The 25,491-nt window shown below is 35.0% G+C and overlaps 1 protein-coding gene across 1 annotated transcript; it reads left to right on the top strand.

Annotated features, from left to right (window-relative positions):
• Positions 1–504: 504 nt before the first annotated feature.
• Positions 505–25,140, top strand: LOC135832696 (sodium/potassium-transporting ATPase subunit alpha-like). Its single transcript, XM_065346114.1, has 2 exons — positions 505–710; positions 15,902–25,140. The coding sequence occupies exon 2, from the start codon at positions 16,430–16,432 to the stop codon at positions 19,466–19,468; it is 3,039 nt and encodes a 1,012-aa protein (XP_065202186.1). The 5' UTR covers positions 505–710; positions 15,902–16,429; the 3' UTR covers positions 19,469–25,140.
• Positions 25,141–25,491: the final 351 nt, after the last annotated feature.

The following is a 25,491-nucleotide window of genomic DNA, read 5'->3' as shown; positions in this document are numbered from 1 at the left end:
AAGAATCGGAACACCTCGAAGAAAAATTCAAGAAAGGAAACAACGAGAAAAAATATCGCCTTAATAAAACTAATTTCGCATCGTGCTGTTACAGAAGAGCTGATCGTGTAATCCTTAATGGTTTAAATGTCACTCGAATGAAGATTTACCAACACCAGAGAGCGAGACAATCTATCGAGCTATCCTCTTCTCTTCATACATCAGCTGAACACCTCTCTGAAAAATCCTTCTCCTCTGGCATAGCATACCATAGCATAGCATAGTCAAACCCTCGAAGACGTCGATTTACAATATCGGTTAATTTGCGATTCGGCATTATCGCAGCGAACTGGCGACAATTTCATAAATGTAGATTTGTAGTGAACAAAATTCTTGGCCAACTTTAAATTATCCGCCGAGTTAGTGGAGTGTGCCACTTCGGCCGAAATCAGGGTAAAGGGAATTTCACGCAGACGCTTTAGTCGCGTCCTTAAATCTAAGAATATAACTACCGATTCGTATATGTTGGGCCATGTGGGCGCCCGTTTGATTCGCCAAGCCAAAACATCCAGTCATTACTTCGATATTGTGCTGTTATTTTTTTTTTTTAATTGAAAAAATCAGTGTTCGCGAATTCCAAAACGATTAATATTTCCTTTGCGGAGTGTTGTACGCGAGTTTTAGTGTATTTTGTGGTGTCTTCGTTTAACGAAAAATTTGCCATTTGAAAAGTAAGTCGGAAGATGGAAAAAAAATGTTCGCTTAAGACTATTTTAACGTTTGCTGATACGTGGCTTGTTTGATATATATTTTGCTTTTATTTCTGCCTAAGGTGAGCTCCGAAATAGCCGAAAATTTGTTAAAAATATGGTATTCTTAGGCCTAAAAAGCGGTGTTAAAATATCTACCATTCGGCACCGAAAGATACCCTAAAAGCCTACCGAAAAGTGTAGACTCGCGCATGAACTCGTACACGAGAGTAACCTGGGTCACGCTAACGTGCAAACCGCATGGCTGCGTACTTCGGGCTGTTTCATTGATAACACGGGGGTGTTTTCCTGATAAAATAGGTCACATTAGGGAAAAGGTTTGTTTTACATTACATTACGGATAATAAAATAATATCGTATAGACGACCATGATAAGCACGAATTTTCGGGGTGTAGCCCTCTGTCTATGTCTCCGTCTCTCTCTCTATCTCTCTCTCTCTCGCACACACACACTGCTCGCCGAGGTAGTAAAGGTCGACATTCTTACGTTATTTTAACATTGAACAAATACTACATACGAGTACATTATCACCGCTGATACCATAGCAGTGCGTAACCGAATTTGAATTTCGAACACACGACCTATCGATTTAATTGCATCCGTGTGTACTTTTTCGTCGAAATGTCTATTTTTAAAGCTTTCCGTCCAAACATACCAATACGCACACACAGATCTGCTTTTTCACTCGTTCTCCCAAATGCGATCGTTGCCTTGGCTGCCGTCGCAACCGCCGTCGTTGCCCCTCCGCAGTCGCGCTCTCTAGTCGCGATGTTTTTCCTAATTTCCAAAAATGTTTCCACCCCGCCGAGTACACGACTTTGCCACCGCGACCGTCGCCGCCGCCCTCACACATAGACCCTTTTCTCCAGTGTACCTTTTGCCCGAGTTCCAGTTCCAGTTTGCTGGAATAATAAACGCCACCATACGCCGCGCCACCTCCAAGCCAAACCATGCCATGCCACGCACCGTCAAAAGGGGAAGCTCATCCTATACGCCTACTGTTCCCAAGAGCCTTTTGCACAGCGTCTGATTCGTTTGCGACCTTTTTTTGCCAACATTTTGCAAAATGCCATCCAATATACAGGTGGAATTTCGCACACAGTGTCTCTGTTAATTCGCATCATTGATCCGTCGCTATGTTGACCGGTCACCTTCTCTACTTATCATGCTGTGTCGAGTAAATCGAAATTTCCTCCGGGCAACCGTACGATCTTTGCAAAGTTCTGTAGCATATCTGAGTGAAGGTGTCAAACAGCTAATCGATATTTTACTCGTATTTGGGGTGACGAAAAGCTGCAGTTTAAAATCGATTCGAATTCACAAACGAACAGTAGGTAAATCTACTCAAAAAGGTCAAATACTGAAATTGAAGACTTAACTACACTTCTCCCTAACCCTCTTCCCATGATGGACAATTTGACAACCTTTTGAAAACCCAAATGGAATATTTGAAATAACTCCACACGCGTACTCTTATCGGAATCTACAGCCAGCATTCGAAGCTTTTTTTCATTTTCGAGCACTTCTGAAAGTTCATACTGAGCTTTGGTGCAGTGCACTCTTTTTATAGCTTAAAGGTAATTCAAAGTTCATTGCAAGCTTGGCCCATTTTTTAACACTTTTTTAGCGTTAACACAATATGTACCTCACATTGCTCACCGCAAACTTCACATACTTTTTTTAGATTTTCAAAAACAATTGCCTTAACGCATCAAGCTTGATACACTTTTTTCTGCAGCCCTTATGCATTTTTTTGCAGCTTTAGAAGCATCATTGAAGACACAATATATGTACTTCATACTTTCTACTGTTATTTAGCATTTAGTAAGCGCCTGAAAGTTTATACACTTTTTTTTAATTTTCAAAGATAATTTAAAGCTTGTGTCAAGCTGAGTGCATACTTTTGCAGCCTTAAATGTATCTGAAAGGTCATGGCAACCTTGATACATTCTTTTGGCGACTTCAAACCTACCTGAATGGAAATTCCCAAGTAATTTTCATGTGAAATTCCAGTACAACTTCAATAAAATGTCAAAAAAATTTCAAAAATTCGAATTTTTGATTTTTTTACGACATCGACATATCTTTGCACAAAATTCATCAGTTAGGGCGCTGATAGTGAGTGGGGGAGAAGTAAGGGTACATTTATGTAGGTAATTCACAAAAAACTGTAGGGACGACAATCAAAGTATCTACCATAATTTTTCAAATTTTTTGTTAAATTACAACTTCGTCAGCATTTTATTCAGAGATCAAATTCCCTTTCCTCATTGTATCATTGTATTCAACTCTTTGAAAGTTTATGTAGAAGACAGATCTAACAAGTCTTTAGATAGTTTCAATCACGATTTATAAATTTCATGTTATTTTCGAGTGAAATTAGTCCTCTCCCCCTCCAAAAAAGATAGTAAAATTCAACACCGAAAATAAAAATCTTGTCTTCACAAATTAACTAAGCTAAAGCAGCAATATCGTTTTCTACGCATCTTTCTGTAATTTGGTCCAAATTTATGCCACTCAAGTTCAAACTTCATAGTGAAATGGGGAGGGATGTAAGTACATACATTAACCCAATAATGAAGCAATATGAGGAAAACAATAAAGACATACAAAATTTTGCACCTAAAAAAAATGTTTGTAAATGAATAGGTATGTAATTGAAAACGAAATTCTTCTTTTAAATCAAAATTTTACCAAAAAATAATACTCAACATCTCTATGATCACTCATAACTTTTCAGAAAATTTAGGAAGATAACAATGTCTTGTTCAAAAATGTGAGATTATAGAATAAATGGGTGTAATTTTTCGTGTAATGGACACCAAGTTGTTTGAACACAATTTTTTCTTAAAATTAATCTCCCTCAATTTCTGAAATGGAACATCGTAAACAAATTTTCAGGACAGGAGGTTGAATTTTTTTCACTGCCTTCGTTTCTCATTATCATGAATTCGTGCATCAATATTCCATCAAATCCATAAATAAAATTCAGTCAAGGTATTCAAATTCCATCCATCACATCTTTCCTGGGCACAAAAAAGGCAATAATGTCGGAAAAATTGGTGGAAAATATGCAAATGACATAAATTTTATTATGAAATCAATGTTCTCGTTCTTTTATTCGAATAGAATTTCATGACTTTTCATGACATTCTTTTCAGAAATTGAATTTCTTACATTCGATCTACAGACACCTTAATTTTAATTAAAAATTTTTTCAGTTTATTCAGTAGTATTTTTCCATTAAAAGTTCTGCAGCAAAATTTTTCCAAATTTAATAAGCGAAATTTTCACGTTTTTCTTGTTTAAAAAAAAGTTTTCGTAACTTATGAAAAATTTTTAAATTGAAATTTGATTCAGTTAATGAAAGAAAAGTCAATCAGCAAATTTCTCTGCTTTTTAACTCGATTTAGTCTAGAAAAATATCCCAGGGAATGTCCGGATCTGATATGATCTATGTAATCAGATGAGATCAAGCCGGATAGTCATGTCGGATTACCTACTTATTTTGAAAAAATGAATGAGGGCCACCTTATAATATTAGTATCAACATCCTATGCAGTAAATTAAAAAAGAAGAAAGTTATTAGGGCCACTAAAAGTACATATCATCTTGAGTTCATTTCCATATTTATTACAAATTTCAACACACAAATAAAATGATCGGATGGCATGTATCTGCGACAGCTGGCTTGGAAAATTGAAAGATCTGTTTCGAATTAAAATATGGAAAAATTCCAACATATGTATATGTCTGTAACACTATTTTGTTTTTGAGTGTTCAGCAAAGCATATTAAAATATACATTACATATTTGTAACCAATCGAATCACTGGTGCACCTATTGAACTAAACGCAGGAAATTTCCATAAAACAAAGGAAAACTTTCAAAAAAAAAGTGAAAAATCTTCAGATAATTTAAGAGGTCGAATGATGACGAAAAATTCAAATTTCTTAAATTTAATATAAATTTAGGTTTTTTAAATATAAAATGATCCTATAAAACTACCCCGACATAAATATTTGATTCGAATCTGATGAAAATCGAGGGGAAAAAAGTCCCTCGCGCATGAATGTAAAATATAAGTAGCATTTAAGCCCACCTCGTTTCATTTTCTCTTCAGATTTTCAATTCCAAGTTGGGAAAAAAGTGTATCGAAAATATAGTCAATTTCGAGCGTTAAATTACTCGGTCCTTTTACCCAACTTCGATAAGTTTACCATCGAAAGGAAAAAACCTTTAACATGTTGAAAAATATTTCAGCGAGAACGAGTTCTTTTAAAGGATCAATATTTTAAATTTTCCTCTTATTATTACCTACCTAGCGTTCCAGATACGCCACGCCATGCATATCGAAGCTGGTTAAAAATTAAAATATTTTCCAGGCTTTCCTTCCCTACTCTACTCCTTCATTCCCGAGCACATTTTATTTCAACATGACAAAGTTTGAGTTTTGATTTGTATAAAATAGAAAAACGCTATCAGATTCGTGAATAATTTCGATCGCTATTCGCTCTTTTTTCTCGTTGGATTATTGCCAAAGGTCACTGACCTAGTTTTCGTAAGGAAAATCGGCTGAAAACGGTGTCAGTGTTTTTCTACCCCAAAAACGCGCCGATATTTTTCGCGCTCGCTGGAACCACAGCAATAGCATTTAGGGCGAAAGCTGCAGCTAGTTTACACGAGGAGCAGTATCTTTTCGCCGGCGGTAATTTTGAAATAATCATTTATCGAGCTCCAAAAGACAAAAGGCATGCGCAATGCGTACACGTACACACACTACCTACACATCCGAATTTACCGATGATGACTAATGCTATTAAGTCATAACACAGGAAATTATTCGTCAGCAGGGCATCGAGTATTACACATAGACCGAGGGTATAAGTGTAGAAAGTACATTTCTGGAAAACCATGGAACTTTCGATTTAGTCGGTATAAAAGTTGGCGAAGATATTTGTACGCATTCTGAGCTCGGGGTGCCCATCTGCGAGTTTCGACGTATTCCAGACATCAACAGGTAGTTCGGGTCGCTAGCTCGGTGCGAGTTAATCAAAATTTCGTCAATATTTCGCTGGTACACTTTTTACACGCCTAGTTTTCGGCACGTTCCATAGCCACGCACGTAGTAGGTTATCCACCTATAGCTATACGACTATTTTCGCTGATACGGAGGGGCTCGTGTGTGATGCCCCAAAAAAAGAATTCTCCAATCAAAATGAGCTTTCTAATTTTTCCTTGAAACATCTTCCAAAATAAGGCCCAATAAAAAAAAAACTTATCACGTTTTTGTTTGACTGGTAAGATATTGTATCTCTGCAATTTTGTCTCTTCTTGTTCGTATTTTTTTCCTTCATACTCTTCACATTTTTTCAAAAATTGATAAAATGTCGAACTTTTCGTAATCAAAAATTTATTCTTAGGGAAAACTAACGAGGAAGCCTCTTTGGTCATTCATTCGTCGATTCATAATAATTTTTTTGCGAAAGGTTCTGAGACCCGTAGGATAGCTCGATTAAAATTTTCAACTGTTCAATGAAAAAAATTGAGGGATTCGCAAAAATTTTGGGTTTTTAAAGTAGCGCGGAAATTGTATAAATGCACAAAACATCTACTTGACTGATATTGCTTCAGAAAATATAGTTTTTGATCATGTTCGAATCACAATCACATACCGAAACCTTGGTAAGTGTGAAAAATATCATTTTTGAAGGTCCAAATTTGATTATGAAAGAAAAATCACTTTTACAAGAAAACACTATATTTATTATTAGAAAGAATTTTTGTCATAAAAAGTTCAGTTTTTTCTGTTTTCTTACCACCACAAAAAACGATTTTTGGCAAAAACCAAACATCCCCTCAAACAAAATGAAGAAAAAAAAATGTTTGACATACAATTTCCTATGAAAGTTAATTTTTTGTAAATTACGAGCAAGTATCTTACCAAAAAAAATAAAACAGATTTTTTGAAAAAACTGAAGGTTCATGAGAAAAAACAAAATTGCAAACCTCCAAATTTCCTGCCGCTAGCTTTTTTTCTAGTTTTTTTTTTTCATTTAATATTTTTTAATATTCAATATTTTTTACATTTTGAGCAGAAATTGGAAACTCAACTTTGATTGATTTTTTTTTATTGGAACTTAACATACGGATCACCCTGTATATTCCTTCCTATCCACTTCGAATCAAAATTCGAAAAAAAAAATAAATAGGTAAATTTTCAGAAAAATCAATAACTTTTGCATACCTTCATACCTACTCGTAGTGTATGTTGTATGTATTATAGGAAGTTCGTCGAATGAGCCTTTGAATGTGTCTTTATATGTATTTCGAGCCGAGAAGAACGGGCGAAGGAGGAAGAAAGGAAGATGTACTCTCGTATAGTAGTACTCGTAGATATAATACAGAAGCCTTCGGGCTGGTTTTCGGCGCACCGTGAAATATCGCTTTAATCACCATCGTAATACGACGAATAAAAAAGGTGAAAGAAATACCAATTCTAGAGCGTTTTTCTTCGTATAACCGTCGAATCTTTTATATTCATCGTATTGGATCGATAATCCAACACGTGTTAAATGAATGCGAGCGCCAACTCCTCTCGCTAGTAGACATTTTTTCCACTGACAACGTTCTCTTTTCGAAACGATCATCTGGTATGCTTATATCATCTCTAACAATAAGTCAAGTACTCTTTCTTCAAGCCTACCTTGCTTCTGGTGTCATACCCCTCATACCTCTTTGTCATGGTTTTCATCAAAATGACACGAGAGCTGTAGAGTGAACATAAGCACGAGGGGAAAAGCTCAATTAGTTTAATTATCGTTTTTTCTATGTTTTAAGTACGTACGATATCTCGAGCGAGTATTTCTCCTTATTTATGATGATTCTGCGCACATCTCGTGTTTAAAATTAAAAACAAAGTGTAACCTTTAGTTTAGAAATAAGTATATGGGATAGATAGCCAACAAAAACTATGTTAAACTTTAACCTCGATTCTCTGGTCCTCTTTTATGCTCTACCATCTTGAGAATCTTTCTAAATCTTTCTCTGTGCAATGCACATTAAACGTTCGAGCTCGTCGTACTGGAAAAATACCCTCAAAGATGATCATTCAAAGGGCAAAAAAGGGAAGAGAGATGAACGATTATGCAGTATAGGTACGATGAAATCATATGCACAACAGAGGGAGAGAGAGGGAGTGAGGGAGAGAGTACAGAACTTGAACAGGTGATCTATTTAAACAACTCAGCCAGACCAAAGCGTCTGTGTTAATGCGGTTTTCTCTGGAATGGCGAATATTTCAGAAATATCTCCGGGCACGCGGCCAAATTTCGGTAACATTAGAAACTCTAAAGCATAAAATCGTATTCCATCGTTAATCTATGGCACCGTTTCGAATCCACGGACGCGCGTAGATTATCGAGTCGAGAAAAAAAATTTCGAAAATTCATCATCACTCAGCTGATTTTCTCGCCATATTGAAAATCATATTTATCGTCGTAAAAACCGCATCGCCATTTGCACGAATAGCAGCCGAATACTCCGAGCATCTATAATATTAATTTTGCGCGAGCTTTTATACTGTAGGTAGCTGCGTATGTATGTAGTTTGTAGTACGTACGATATGTACATTCCATAAACTTTCAGAACAAATCGATACTCATCGTTAGAATTTGATACATCGAAAATCAATATTGCAATTTTTTCCATACCGAGGTTACGATTACGATAATTTCGTTCGATTTGGTATAGTTACAAGCGGCGCCGCCGTATGCAGCTTATAAATTCTCACCGACAGCCAAAATGGCGTCTGGTTCTATTTTTAAAATGAATTTTCCATTCTATTAATTTCAAAATGATGTTTTTCTCCGCTTCGTTCGAGTTGGGAAAAAAATACAACGTCTTTCGTATACGATCGATATTATAGTGTCATTTTATTCATTTCTCAATCGGTTTTTCCGTTCGAATTTTTCTCGAAAACTTTTCTCTTCCGGAGATTCGAGAATGATGCTGGTTAAAATGAACAGCGTCTGAAGGCAGGAGGCCATTACGTTAAGGGAAGGGATTCCCATAGCGGAACACGAGCAATGCATGAGAATGGGATCATCTTTTTCGTCAACGATCGATTGCTTCTGTTTTAGAATTATTGTCTCGAACGTCAAAAGTGCGACCAACAGTAAAAAAAATACGTCTTACTATGAATAGAAGTAGTAAATTCAATACTTTCGAGTACCTATTCAATTATTTAAAAATTGAAGGGGAAAAATCTTACATGGTCGAGGATTTTGACCTTTAAAATAGATCAATAAATAAATAGGTATATACCTAGGTAAGACTGATATTTCAAAACAGATTTCAACATAAAAATTTATTGCACCTACTCAAGTCAATGTACAAATTCGTGACTTCTTATGATTTGTTTTACATGAACTCCCACATTAGGTAATTTATTAAGAATTTTCTCTTTACTTAATCATGATATTGAAAACTCCGAAGTTTCCTAAGTAAGAACGGATTTTCGTGGAATGGTTTAGCTTAATTATTCATCAGATGCCAACGTTGAATACCTACTGTAAATGAACTCTTGCAATACCCAGAAAAATTGTCTTCATTTTATTTAAACTATACTTACTTTGGTCTCTTAAAGCCTGCGCGATGCACGATGCACGAAGCTGAAGCAAAACTTTCTTTTCAAAACTGCTCAATTTTGCGAAAATTGAAAAAAAAACGGAAAAAATACAACAAAGCAGCCGAAGCTCTATCCTTTTTTTTCGTTTTTTCAAGAGCTTCAAGTTTTTTACGCTTGAACAACTAAAAAACGAGGTTGAAATTTTTTGAGGCCCCATTAATAATTCTTTTTTGAAAAAAAAAACTGAATTGAAGGAAAAAAGCAAAGGTCACCTTCGAGTTTCAAATATCTTGTAATAATAAACACCCACAAAAAAAAATTCTTCACTGATCTTGTAAGTGAACAATTTTTTTTACACACTATCAATGGCTGGTTTGTAGATTTTTTGTGAAATTTTCACTTTTCTAGGCGCTAGAAAATTCGAAAATAATTTATTAAGAACGAAGATTTTTCAACCCATTTGACCACCAACGAAGAAGAAATTATTACTGTAGGAATTCAAGGATTTCCCTCCAATAATTTTTTTTTTTATAAAAATGATTCACTTTAAAATAAATTTTTATACAGTTTTATCCCGAGAGTGACTAACCGTCGAATTTCTCAAAAATTCCTGACGCCTCGTCCATTAAAGCGAAACATTTACAGAGTGTTTACTGAGAAGTGAATCATCGGTAGGTATCAACTTCGTTGGCAGATGACTAAAATTTCGCAACGTGTATCTATCGCTACGCTTTCCACCCTCAACCCTCATACAAGTAAAATTTAGAATGCTGAGCTTTATTTTCAAAAAAATATTTTCTTTCGAAGTTATGAAATAACAAAAGAAACTTGTGTGATTATTTTATGTGAACTTGGCCAAAAATGAAGTATAGACCCCTCCATTGCTTACATTTTTTTTTTTTTTTTTTTTTACCAGTTCCGTTTGACGGTCTAGTGAAGTTATATCATCTTCTTCTCAACTCTCGAGGTAATTGGAGGGAGAAAGGAAGGGAAGGGAGAGTGGGAGGCCTCGTAATTTTCATACGTTGAAATTTCCCAAGAAAAAGTTGAATTTTCGAGACTAATTTTTCAAGACTGGTTGAATTCGGAACAAATAGTTTTCCAGTGTTTTGAGGAGAATAAAAGTAGACATTTTAAAATCAATAATTAAAATTTAAAAAGCTCGGAACTTGAACTTTCAAGGTGAAAGCTTAACTTTTTAAAACAAACATAAAAGTTGGAAGCCGCCTACAATTGAAAACAAATTGTAATGAAAACACGTCTTCATTCTCATTGCACTTGACAAATTAATTTTCAAAATCAAATTTTTGACATCCTAAAAGGGCACAAAGGTCACGCATCAATTTTGATTAACATTCAAAAAAAAAAATCAAATTAAGAGAAAAATCAATTCACAACGGTCGCTGAGTTTGAATAAACGATTACTTTTCAGATTTTACTGCTTGCTGTCTCTCAGTCACTACATTTTTTCTGAATGATGGGTGGCAGGGGAGGCATAATGAAACATGCGTAATAATTTCGGGCTGAATTTGTCCACGTATGAGCTTTGTAACTTTTCTGTTTTGTTTTGTTTGTTAGTGTCAATTCTAATGGATCATTTCATAAGGGAAATTGTAGCTAAAGTAATCAATCGTTCTTCCCATTGTTCCTAAAATTTGAAAAAAAATCATTAAAAATTGAAAATGATGAGATATAAGATGAATTGAAAAAAATAGTCTGCTGATGGAACAATCCAAAAGAATCATCAACATTTTCATAGGATTTCTAAAAAGTTATTTCATTTAAAAATTCTGAAAAATATTCAACATTTTGAAGCTTTGACCATTTGAGAAGGGATGGATGTCGATCAAAAATTTCAAATCATCATTTATGTATTTTCTTTGAAATTATTTCGCGACTATTTTTTGCAACAGTGCGACTAGATTTTAAGACTTCACAAAATTTCATTTGCTAAAAAAGTAACTTTTCACCTAAACTTCGAAATAGTACCTCAAGTACGTATACCTATATTTCACGATGAGGGCGAAAAAATTGATTTTCTAGCAGAAAATTTTCCAAAGTGACTTTCCTCTTGGAAAATTGGAAAAAATTGAATACCCAGGAGAAGAAAAATTATGAAACAAGGTAAGTAAAATTTCGTTCGAACCGAAAAATTGAGAAACACGTCGACATTTTTCAATTTCAAAACTCTCTCATAAGTCTACTCTCGGATAACTCTATATCTTCGTGCAATTAACTCAAAGTTTAAATCATCTCGCGACATGATTTAAGGTAGCCGATCATTTTATTCAAGGTATACATTTTTTCCGATTTTTACGTAATAACTTTTCCAACTTTTATTCCTTTCCGAAACACAGTTTTACTTTTGCCAAAATCAAAATTGTAACCCAATTACCTCCAACTCGGGTAGGTAATTTACTAACTTTAACTTTCAATCGCAGCACACTTTTAAAGAACGTGAAATATAAAGCCTGCTTTTAACAATAGGTAGCAAAATACCGACGAACATTCGGTGGAAAAAAAACTCTTTCGATCGACATAAAACTATAGCAAACTCATATTCCCATGGAATTTACCACTTTCTCTTCATTCTGGGTAATCCTTTGAAACCGCCTTAAAATGCTCGACGGGATCAGGCTAAAACTGTATACCTCTTCTCAGATAAGCCGAAAAAGAGTGAAGGGAGGTGAAAAAGTTACATGATTTATACATTTTTTTAAAAATGTCACATACAGTCACGAGACTAGAACCATCTTCGGACTAGATTTAGGGCAGTTGAAAACATTTTCGTAGAATTAAACGAAATATTTATGGTAGCTGAGTGGAAAAAAAGAAAAAAAACAACGCGTTACGAAAATGATTCGTTGCCTCCCAAGCGATTTTGTCGGTGTATTTTTCACTATTTCGGCGTCATGTAGCTGTTATATTCGTACGAGTAGAGTTACCATCGCATAACAACAGATTCTATATACGAGTATATGTAATTTTTCGTATTTAATTAAAAAACTTTTTCGAAACGTCTCGTTGAAGGGAAATTTGCTAAATAAAACTACCCCAGAAATTTATTCTCGGCTAATTGTATTTTTAGCTGAATGCAAACTTGTTAGCTGAATGTTTTTACATCAAAGGACACACCACATGAAAGCTGGAAAATTGAACGCACGAGATATGTTTTATGGTATATGAGTTTCGTACAATAGGCTGTGAAATTTCAAAGACCTTCCACGAGCGTATTAGAGGTCGTGACAATTGATTCGAAAAGTGCAATATCTCACTAGGTTAGTTTCTCAGTCTCATCACATTTGATAGGTAAGATCAACTTAAACCCTTGATACCTTTTACACTTTGAAAATTACATTTAAAAAGCTACCATTTATACGTTCTCTTTTCCAACCTCGTACTAGTACACGACAAACTCGTCGTTGTCGTCGTTATTTTTACAATTTTGAAAGCACGTAGCAAAAGCTTCCATATACGCGTCAAATTCGTGTTCCGTTTGATGATACGAAAAGAATTTTATTTTTACATATTCGTAACCAGCAACCATTATAATATGATTTGAATACGGTGATTTTCTAAAGAATAAATTATATCTGCTCCAAAGCTCTTGGTTCGTATCGTGAGTAAGAGCCAAAAAAATTCCACGTTTTTACCAAACGTTCTTCTCGGGGAGAAAAAGCAGAAAAAAATCTACTCGAATTTCAATAGTAAATTCGACTCGATAACAAAAAGAAAAAACCGCAGGTAATTTTCGTTTCGACTGGGTGTCTCAATTATACAAAGTCGACAGAAAAGCCGATTTTAAAAGGGCAAACACCTAATTACTTATTAATACGCGTGGCTTACTTTGTTCGTTTTCATGAGTCGTTTACACCGAGAATAGCACGATATGTGTAGGTATAACGTTTATATATTTATTTAATAAGAGTCAATTTTAAGGCGAGCTTCTATACATGAACAACGTTTCGCGATGGCCGATTAATTATTCATGAGTCTCGGTATATATACCTACACAGACATACTACATAGGTAGGTACACACGACACACGACACACGACATGATAAATTTCACCGTGTAAAATGCCACCTAATGCGAGAGGGATGACAATTTATATACCTTTGCGGGAATTTCCAAACAAAAAGCATAGAATTTTGCAAGGAAAAAAAATCAATTTTTTTAGCTAGGTACCTATTCAAATCGTACGAATTTTTATACTTGTATGTAGTAATATTCAAGGTTGATCATTTTTCTCATTCTAATTCATAAATAGCACGAAACATCGAGCTCGTGCCTTTTTTCCACAAATAAAAAGCTGCCTTTCTGAAATTAAGGAAAATTTAACGCATAAATGAAGTATCTTATAAATAATTTCTAATTCGCTTATAATGGAGCTGCCTAATTTATAAATGATAATTAGCTATTTTTCAAAATGGTGCCGACGATTTGCCTCGAAGATGTGCTTTTTTCTGCCTCTCGATATTAACGATGTGGTTTTACGTTGATTAAGAATATAATTTCTGAAGAAGAAAAAACATTATGAAATTTCGATTTCGGATGGAAAAAAACACTGTCAATTTTCATCTCGAAAAATTAATGAATTCATCATTCGTGAGACTGGGAATTGAAAAACGTCGCCACTCGTTTAGAAAAATAGCTCTCTAGCGGTTTTATACCTATTTTCAGGACCTAAACGGATTTTTATTTCGAGTTCGTCGCGATTGTTGAATTTTGTTAATTAGGTAGATGGAAATTTCAACTTTTTCTCCGTCATGAGAGCACCGTTTACCAAATATTTTATTTATCCAACACAAAAACGCTATAAACCTTCAGGCGTGAATCCTACAAAATACTCGTACATATTTAAAAAACCCGCAAGTACTTCGATATAAACCAGAAAATGAAAAAAAAAAAAAAGTATACGTTAGAAATATTGAGATAGCTTATTTTTCACCTTCGATGCAAACCGTAACTAAAAATTGAATTTCCATACACTTTGTCGAAACACCAAACACCCTTACGAATGATATTGGCAGCGATTTCACATTTTAGAAACCCCTCGTACGAAAATATATAGGTCAAAAGTTTGGGGGAACTGCATTTTTGAAAAGAGCGCTTCCGCGAGTTTATCTTTCCTGCTTAACATCTCTGTTTGCCAAAAGAAGTCGGTGTTTTCAGCCACAAAACAGGTGTGGATATACGAGAGGAGAGGAGCGAGGGTGTTATAATGCACGCAACCCTATTTTTGCCTTGCCTCGTCTCGTCGCCCTATTCTGTAGATGGCGAAAAATTGATATTTACGTGAAAAAAGAAAATGATATTTTATACTTTTTAATGATATAAGTTTGTCAAGATTTTCGCGTTGCTTCATCCGCGACATCGCTATGATGACGTAAAAACTGGAAAATGTAATGAGTGGAGGGGAACTTCACACCCTGTTAAATTCCATCAACCTAGAGTTGATAAATTAGAGATTACATTTTTACAAATTTGATTACACTTACAGCGCTACATCATGGAATATGGAGCAGGTTTTTTTCCTACGTTTTGAACATTTCATCGAGTTACTGTATTTTTTCTGCTTTTAAATGAGAATTTATTTCGGAATATTCTACCGAAGGAGAAATTGTGGTCAACAATGTATCATTCTGCTTTTTTCCTTCTTTCTTTACCATCGTGATTTATCAATTTATCTGCTTCGTTTTTCGAAAATGTAATTTTCAGTTTTTACGATGAAACGACGCGACGAGGTATGGAAAAATATTCTTTTTGAGATTTTTTTATAAACCTTGCGATTTTAAAAATTGAAAATTATGAGCCTTTTGCTCAAATTACTCCGAATTGATTGCAAGATGATGACCAAAAGATATTATTTCTGATATTAGTGGAATATTTTGGAACACAGTGGTCCTAATTTTTTGGTCATTATTACTGATTTCAAAACTTAATTTTCTCAATTTTTTAAAAATTGGCAATATGTACTTAGTAAGCAACAAATATTATCTTTTGGAAGTGGACTACATATATTTCCCGAAGCAGTTTAATCTTTCAACTCAAAGTAAAGGTCTCCACTGAATTTTGTCAAAATCCTTCGATCTCCCCCCCCCCGACCCATCATACGACACAAGATAGAATTCAGCCAATCTGCGTTTTGCGTGCTATGAACTTTCGAAGTTCATCGAATAAATTATTATTAATTTATTATTATTATTATTAATTTCCAAAAAATGAACGTCCGAGGTAATCTAAATTGAACACGTGACATTTCTTTTGATGGGTCGATGTTTTAGACACGAAATGCTCACGATCTGTTCCGCATATACCAATCATTTTCGGATTTTCTTTTTACGAGTGGAATTTTTTGAAAAGATGTTGCAAGGTTTTAAGAAAAGGAAGATCAAATTAACCAAAAAGGGCATAATAAAACACTTCGAAGCCTTCCCTTTTCTCCATCCTACGCTTACAATTGTATCCTCTTAATTGAGCAGATTATTAATTGGAGCAATTTTTTTTTCTGTTCACAGTTTTGTGCAATGCTAGAAAAAATTGGAAGACGATGAATACTTTGCTGAATGCATTCAACAAGGCGAAATACCTGACGCCAACTGCCAAATACCTACACGCTTTAGGTGACGTACTCCTATACGTACTGGTGAATTACTCATTACGGATTTTATAACCGAATTAGTGAAAATTTTGTACCGAAAGTTTTTCATTTTGTCTGTGATATAATTCGTCGCCGCCACCGCCGTCGTCGCCGTTTCCGTTATAATAATATTGTGTACGATGGGAAAATCGCCCTGTTGTGTCACGTCGTGTTTATTGCGTCAAACGCTTATATTATCGTCGCGTACAAATTCGATTATGGATAGCGAACGTTCGATGTTTACAAAAGTTCGATTTTAACCTACCAATAAAGATCTCGTTTTAAAAAAAAAACAACTCCCCCGTACAGTCTCCGTCACTCTTCCTGTCCGACTACGCCGATCGAGCATTTGAAACCGCAGGTACCTACCTTTTAATCACGCACGTTTTTTGATTTCATCTTAGCCATGCCGACGTCAAATTCGACCGCCAAACATGACGAAGAAGCGGGTAAACCGAAAGTTGAGAAGGTTGATAACCTTAAACGTGAGATGGACATCGACGATCATCAAATTCCCGTCGAGGAGTTATGCGCGCGTTTCCAAACAAGCCCGGAAAAAGGACTGACATCGGCCGAAGCAAAAAGGATCTTACTGCGAGATGGTCCTAACGCTTTAACACCGCCAAAAAGCATACCATGGTGGATTACACTGATCAAACACATGTTCGAGGGCTTCTCGATTCTACTTTGGATCGGAGCAGCTTTATGTTACACGGCGTATTTGATCGAATACACAACATCCGAAGACGCAGCCGAAGATAATTTATGGTTAGGTACTGTGTTAGTCTTAGTATGTGTAATCACCGGTATATTTTCGTATACGCAAGAAGCAAAAAGTTCCAAAATTATGGACTCTTTTAAAACGATGGTTCCTCAGTACGCGAGCGTGGTCCGAGATGGCGAAACTAAAACCATCCTTAGTTCCGAACTAGTCAAAGGTGACCTAGTCAACGTGAAGTTTGGTGATCGAATACCAGCCGATATACGAGTAATAGAGAGTCACGGTTTCAAGGTGGATAATTCATCGTTGACTGGCGAATCTGAACCGCAGCCCAGAGATGCTAAACAATCAAAAGCTACATCCTGTTTAGAAGCTTCAAATTTAGCTTTCTTCTCCACAAATGCGGTTGAGGGTACAGCTAAAGGTATCGTTATTTTATGCGGTGATAATACAGTTATGGGTCGTATTGCTGGATTGACGTCTCGACTAGAGCAGGATGATACACCAATTGCCAAAGAAATCCATCATTTTATGCATTTAATATCAGCCTGGGCCATCTTCCTGGGTGTATCGTTCTTCTGCATGGCTTTCTTGCTGGGTTACGAGTGGCTAGATGCTGTAATCTTCTTGATCGGTATTATCGTCGCCAATGTACCAGAAGGTTTACTGGCCACTGTGACTGTTTGTCTGTCGTTGACTGCCAAACGAATGGCATCGAAGAATTGCGTCGTCAAGCATCTGGAAGCTGTTGAAACGTTAGGATCGACATCAACCATTTGTTCAGATAAGACTGGTACCCTGACCCAGAATCGTATGACTGTAACACATCTGAGTTTCAATCACGATGTCGTCGAAGTTGATTATTTCAAAGATCCTACTGGTATAACCGAAGATATCCGAAATACCAAAGCGTACCAGTCATTGGTAAGAGCCGGATGTCTGTGCAGCAGAGCTGAATTCGTTTCTGGTCAGGAGAAAGTGCAGCCTTTGAAACGCGAAGTCATCGGTGACGCTTCCGAAGCAGCCATCATTAAATTCTCCGAGTTGGCCATCGGCAGTGTAAAAGCTTTCCGAGAACAGCACAAGAAAGTATGCGAGATACCATTCAATTCGACCGATAAATTCCAAGTATCCGTTCACGAGTTACCATCCAATGGACAACTGGTTGTAATGAAGGGAGCGCCGGAAAGAATTCTAGAAAGATGTACCAGGATGAGATACGGTGACGGCGTCGTTGATTTGACTGATAAGTTACGTCACGATGTTGAAGAAATCATCGAACAACTGGGAAATTACGGCGAACGAGTCATTGGTTTTTGCGATTTATTCCTCAGCACAGACGAATATCCTTTAGGCTTCGAATTCGTAACAGATCCGCCAAATTTCCCACTGACTGGGTTACGTTTCTTGGGCCTGATGTCCATGATTGATCCGCCTCGTCCTGGAGTACCAGATGCCGTGTCTAAATGCCGTACCGCCGGTATCCGCGTAATCATGGTAACTGGTGATCATCCAGTAACAGCTAAGGCTATAGCTAAAGCTGTAGGCATCATTTCCGAAGGCTCAGAGACATTGGAGGATATCGCCAAACGCCGCATGGTACCAGTAAGTTCCTTAGATCCTCGAGAGTCTACCACAGTCGTCATACAAGGATCTGTACTCAGACACATGTCTTCCGAAGAACTAGAACAGGTGTTGCGTAAAAACAAAGAAATAGTGTTTGCTCGCACATCTCCAACCCAAAAGCTGCACATAGTGGAAGGGTGTCAGAAACTAGGCGCTATTGTGGCTGTCACCGGAGATGGTGTCAATGACTCACCAGCTCTGAAGAAGGCCGATATTGGTATAGCTATGGGTATCACTGGATCAGACGTATCCAAACAAACTGCTGATATGATCCTCTTAGATGATAACTTTGCCTCAATCATCACAGGAGTCGAAGAAGGACGACTGATTTTCGATAATTTAAAAAAATCCATCGCTTATACCTTAGCCTCCAATGTTCCTGAAATAACACCCTTCCTTCTATTCATCTGTAGCGGTATACCATTACCTCTGGGTGTTGTTGCTGTGCTCTGTATCGACTTGGGAACCGATATGTGGCCCGCTATATCTCTAGCATATGAAAAAGCTGAATCCGATATAATGAGACGTCATCCTCGAAACCCCAGAGAAGATAAACTAGTAACTGGTAAGCTGATCTTCGTTGCCTATGGTCAAATAGGTGTCATTGAAGCTGTAGCCGGATTCTTCTCGTATTTCGTTATAATGGCTCAAAGTGGCTGGATGCCTTTAGATTTGTTTGGTATTAGGGCTGCCTGGGATTCCAAAGCCATCAACGACTTACGCGACAGCTATGGCCAAGAATGGACATATGGCAATCGTAAAATCCTCGAATACACTTGCCATACAGCCTTCTTCATCGCCATTGTTGTAGTCCAATGGGCTGATTTGATCATATGTAAGACCCGTTACAATTCCATTGTGCACCAAGGCATGGATAACTGGATACTCAACTTTGGTATGGTTTTCGAAACATTGGCAGCCTGTTTTGTTTCCTATTGCCCTGGTATGACTGAAGTCCTAAAGACATACCCAGTACGAGCTGAATGGTGGCTACCAGCAGTACCTTTTGCCATTGTTATATTCATCTATGATGAAGGTCGTCGATGGTGGCTAAGAACACATCCTGGAGGATGGGTTGAAAGGCATACCTACTACTAGAACACCTGTTTGTATTATCGATTGCTCGTTCATATCGACTTTAAAGCGGTTCTTTCCAATAATGAAATTATGTATCAGCGAGAGTTCTCAACACCAATCAGAGAAGTAGTCCAAAACCATTGCCAACAACATTATCATCATCAGCAACAAAAACAAAAACTAAAAACGCTATACCTACTATTTAAATTACATAGTGAATTACTTCATTACCACCGCCAAAGTAGTAATAACCGTGAAGTGTTCGAAGAGTAGATTTTTTTCTCATACCTATACATTTGCAAGTTGAAACAAATAAGTTATTTATATGTATGGATAAGATTTAAACGAATCGAATTGCGTCTTCGAGATGATTCAGCCTCCTCAATTTTAAATTCGTAGACGTTATCGCATGTTTTTTTACATTATAAATATTATACAATTTTAGGTGTCTATGTGTATTTGTATAATTTATAATAGGCAACGCCATAATTCCATCCATTTAGTATTATACTCGTACAAGTTATTTTTTTAACGACAAAATCTTTCTTCTTTCGCGCCAAAAGCCACGCAATGATGTACAAAGGATAGAAATTACCAAGCAGTATAGGTAGGTACCTAAAGATATATTCTGATGGGCGCTTACAAGCCATTTTTGTTCCTAGCACGGAGACAAAACGTAACCTCGAGCCATTTTCTTATTTTCACGTGCAGGTGAAAGACAAAGAAAGAAAACGGCGGGGAAAACGAGGCCGCATTAGTAAAGCAAATAGTTGTATCTTTTGCACGCTGTCCTTTGCACGTCATTGCGTTACTATTATTTTTATTATTTCGTATACTAACAGCAGTTCACCACCAACGAGTAACTAAATAAACCTAAACTCGACAAAAAAAAAAAAAAAAAAAATGTGTCAATTACGGAAAATTTTTAGTTTACTTTTCTCTCCAAAAATTTCATTATTCTTTTGTTAATCGAGACTTGTGCATTAGAGATAAACTTGTATAAAAACCAGGTATACCTCCTTCCTCGTCATTAACTACAAATCTTACAGTTACTATGAAACGTCGCATTTCTCAACATTAATATTGTACTTACTCCTACTACCGTATGTTCCGTAAATAATACAGCTTCATACAAGGTAGAGATGTGCCTTAACTGTTTGCTATAGTACTTTATTTTTTATTGTGTTGCATATGTGACTACGTGTTGATATTATTACTAAAAAAAGACAAAAAAAAAATCATATCCGACAAAGATAATACTTACCTAATTGCAATAAATCAATCATACTTAAGAGAATACCTTCTTATTCCCTCGCATATCTAGGCCTACTTATACGTAGAATGTAGATAGGTTTATGAAAACAAAACTTAAAACATTATTAAAGCTTATAAATTCTTTCTTTCACATATTTTTAAATCAAAGTGTTTTTAAATGCCAAAAATTCGACCATAAATATCGTTTTAAATGGTTACACAAAATATGGCTCCATTTACCAAAAAAATTATTTATTTTTTCCACGTCTTGGCTAGGCTCGAGCATGATACAAAAAGTTACTGCCCGGATCATCTGATTATGTATGAAAACTTTTATCGAAGAAATTCTCCACTATGACCATAACTTTGTAAGAAATTACAAAGATTAAATTTCTTTTTAAAATTATAAATATATCGAAGATACTCGCCGTAGTAGTTATATACCTAACTTTGTTTTAATATATATCGCGTTGACATAGTTTCAAACATGGCCAAGTTTTCGATACGATAAATTTTATATAAAGACTCCGTCGAACCAATGTTTCTCTTACGTATATTGATTTATAATCTAATATTACGTACCTCCTTTTCTCCCAGCACTTCCCTTCCTCTCCGTTCTTCTACATTATATGTACGTGTACAATATATATAAGCGTATTGTATTTCTATAATAATGTATGTGTATCCTCTGTGTGAATGTGTGATTATATGTAATATTCGTACATATTAATTATAATTTATATTCGTTATACGATAAAATCTATGATGCCGAATTTAAAACTCTAAAAATCAACACCCTCCCTGCCCCGCTGATTCGATTATAAAATAATTTAAAATATAGTAGGTAGGTACGCGAAATACCTAATACGATACGATATTGTGTGGTTATAATCGTCAATTATGTGTATTAAAAAAAAATCGAATGTGTATAATTTTATTTTTCGTTTTCGTTTTTATAGTTTTTAAAAAAATCGTATCGTTTTCGAGAAGAGAACCTCCTCCCTTTCCCTTTCTCTCAAAGAAGATATGGAACCCCAACTTATCTATTCGTATGTTGATAGTATTTTAAGCGCCTATTATCTCTGGTAATTAAAAAATTATACGCTCGAGCAAAAAACCTCATCGGAAAACAATAATTTGAAACGATTTTCTTATAAACGTGCAAGTTTTTAATTTCTTTTTCTTTTTCGTTATTAAATTTATTCGAATTCGCCGTTCGTTGATTTAATGTAATTTCAATAACACATTCCAGTGGTGTTTTTTTCTTGTTGATTTTTTTTCTTTTGTTTCGGACGTACGTTGATCCGCCTGTTTCTTTTTGAGGTTGAAAAAGTTGACTGAAGAATAAAATTTTTAGATAATTATACTTGATATTGTAGAAAAATCGTGTTTTTTTATTCTTAATTATTTTTCAATCTCTTTAGTAGGTAACGTAACTTACGAGTATAATTTGATATGCTATATAATTTAATATGGCGTCGCGTTTTTGTTAAATTAAAAAAAGCAATGTTGGAAAAGTCATCCGACGCGAATCAAGTTGCAATTAAATTTTTCAAATTAAAAAAAAATCATAATTTGAAGTGGTGTAGCAAAGATTTGCTGCAAAGAAAACAAACGAGAAAAGGGGAAAGGGCCAAGGGAAGAAATACAATAAAAAACGTGGAAATAATAAAGCAGCATCAAAGTACATAAATGTACCTACTCGTAGAATGATTAAAGCAAAAGAGGCAAACGGATAGCAAAAAATATGAAGTGGAGAAAAGTATACGGCCATGAGATTGACTAATAAAAAGTTGAAGGAAAATAAAAGGAGTTGACGAATAGAATAGAGGAGTCACGAATCAGAGGGGTGTGTGTGTGGTATCAATGGAAATTTGAGTAAGTGTTTTATTGAGATTTGGAAATGTCTCAAAATTAGGTATGAAATTTGAAATTTTGGATTCAAGAAAGCCTTTATTTTTAAACAGAGAATCAACAATACGGTTAATTTTTATTTTGAATAAAAATTAATCAATTTCTAAAAATATTTTGAAAATTTACAAAAAGTTGATTTTTTAAAATTATGTAAGGTAACAATTTTTTAAAAAAAAGATTATCAACAAACGTATCATTGTTTAAAGAAAAAGGGAAGAGGGAGAGAATAATAACAGAATTTAAATTTTGTTTTGATCAAATTTCGAAAATATTTGAAAATTAAAAAAAAACATAGTCAGCAAAAATTGATTTTTTATAAAGGAAGATTTCTGTCTCATTTTCCAAAAATATAGGTTTCAACAAATTTTTTTGAATTTTAAAAATTTGAATCAAACGTTGATCAATTCTCAATAGCAAAAGAAGAGAGGGAAAAAAGAAACCAAATCAACGGTTTTTGAGTTCAAAAATATCATAGGTAGGTAATATCATTTTTATTTCTTAAAAATTTATTCTAGCAATTTCTTTTGATTTTGAACAAATCACTCCAAGACTCAGTCCATCCTCATTAATATAAGGGAGAGTTATTTCACAGACATTTCGACCCCGAGCTCATTCCCTTTTCTTTGCACATTTTTTCGAATCGCAATAAAACACCTTCGCTACGCCACTTTTTCTCAGTACTTAGTTCATCTCAGTACCCCTTGTGATCATAAGAAAGGAAAAACTGAAAGAAAAAACATCAAAATTTGTACGCCTCTCGAAGGGCAATTACCCCCAAATCCAGTAAATTTACAATAACAACGCCTGGCACGTTAGCTGGGTCATGTTCTCATGAATTGAAAACCCTAAACCTATTTTATACTTCGAAGGTGCTCACCTCGAAGATGAAAATTTCGTTGTTAATCTTTTGTTACTCCAATGTTGAATTATGTTACAATAAGTATAAATTAAGTTTAAAATAAAATAAAAAAAATACGTAAGAAACTCCCATTTTAGAATTAACTTTTAAAAAAACAATTCCAGTTAAACGTTTTAATTTGTAAATACGTAAACCTGTAACTAGATATACTTTATAAAAACAAAATCACCTAAACGAGGAGAGTCAAGAAAAGGGTTAAGCAGTTTGAAAACCCTTTTCGCAAAAAAAAAAAAACTACCAACACGCTCACCTTAATTCGAATATAAAAATTCAAATCGGTAATGCTATAGTAGAACTAAACACGTTGCATTTCCCACTATTTATTATTATAATTGTATTTTTTTTTTCATCATCATTAACGCCATCACCTCCAAAATGTGATCATATTTAATTCGTCCGAAAAATTAAGATTCGGGTGTAAAGGTTTATTACGATGGAAAAATGAGAAAGCGTATAGAGTCCGTGTGTATTCTCAGAACAGAACAAAATTTAGTACCGAATGATGCTTTTGTGATATTTTTGTAAAATTTTAAATAAGAAACGATGTTATTTTGTAAGCGAAATTTAAATTATCCTCCTTTTTTCTCCGACGAAGAGAGGGGTAATTCTGTGAACTTAACGACAATTAATAACATTTCTCTGTATAGGCTTCATCATGAACCCTAATTACGCTTTCGCATTAACCAATAGAGCAAGCCCGAACCACTTGGAAGTGCAAATTCCACTTTCCACCACGATAAAAAGAGCCATCGTTGAAATGACTCTTGCATAGAAAGGAGTTTTAATGTAAAGAAATGAGAGTGGGCATATGAACGGTAGTTACTACATAGCATTTTGCTTTGTGGGCGAATATTCGAGTGGAAATTTCGACTGCTGTATGTAGATTAATACCGTTAAAGTTATGTTAACATTATTAAAGCAGCCTAGAGCAAATGGCGTAAAATTTTAGCTCATCGTTGATTAGCCTACATATACCATGCTATATGTGAGCACCACGACGACGAGAGAGAACGGAGAAGCCAACGAATAAAATTGTATTCGGCTCTCGGGTTGCCTATATCGTGCTCCTTAATGTATGCCTTTTTCAGTGTGTTTATGTTTATGTGTGTATTTTTCTTCTACTATTTTTTTTTTCCTAGAGAATACAGTATCTTCCATTAATGTTATATAAAAAAATATAAAAAAAATATATATTGTATGTAGACCATTTTTTACTCTGGAAATTTCAGTTAGTAATAATATACTCGATGTTTCATTCCAAAAAATGCTTAAATAGAATACGCGCTCGTGCATGGTTTGATTATACTTGTATAACGATCTATATGATAATTTTTTCAACGAAAATTTACGAAAAAATGGTCTTCTCTCTCTATAAAGTTCTTATTTACTATTTATTCAATATGTGTATAGAACTTTACACGTCGTTTATATGTTACGTTTATGTTTATTTTAGGCATGCCGATGCAGAGTTTGTTATTTATTATTAAACTTATTACGGGAGTAAATGAGCTTAATATGCTGTTAGAATTTACCCTAAGTTAAGTGCTAAGGTAGTTTGTTACTTTCTGGTAATGTTTCATTTTCTTAATAAAACATTTGAACTGTTTATGAAATTTTTGAAGAAAAAAAAACAAAGCCTACGCCGAATCGCAACCCACGATCGAAAAAATTTCTATAAGTACCTAATTTATTTTCAAAACGAGAAAATTGTACTCCTAAGGAAAAAGAAATTCGTCGAAAAGTTTAAAATTAACCAACGAACAAATTTCAACAGGTATTTGAATAAGATTCCACTCAGCGGATTATTATTTTGCTACGACTACGACATCAGACGAATGTTTTAAATATTTGAAATTTACCCCAGACGAGTCAATTTTATAATTTGAATATCGAAAAACGAGCAAACATTCTTTTAATATTCCAAGAATTCTTTCAACTTTTCGACATTCCGTTTTTA

This window comes from Planococcus citri, chromosome 1 (assembly GCF_950023065.1).
Source record: "Planococcus citri chromosome 1, ihPlaCitr1.1, whole genome shotgun sequence".
NCBI lineage: Eukaryota > Metazoa > Arthropoda > Insecta > Hemiptera > Pseudococcidae > Planococcus > Planococcus citri.
This window is presented reverse-complemented; position numbering and strand designations above follow the sequence as displayed.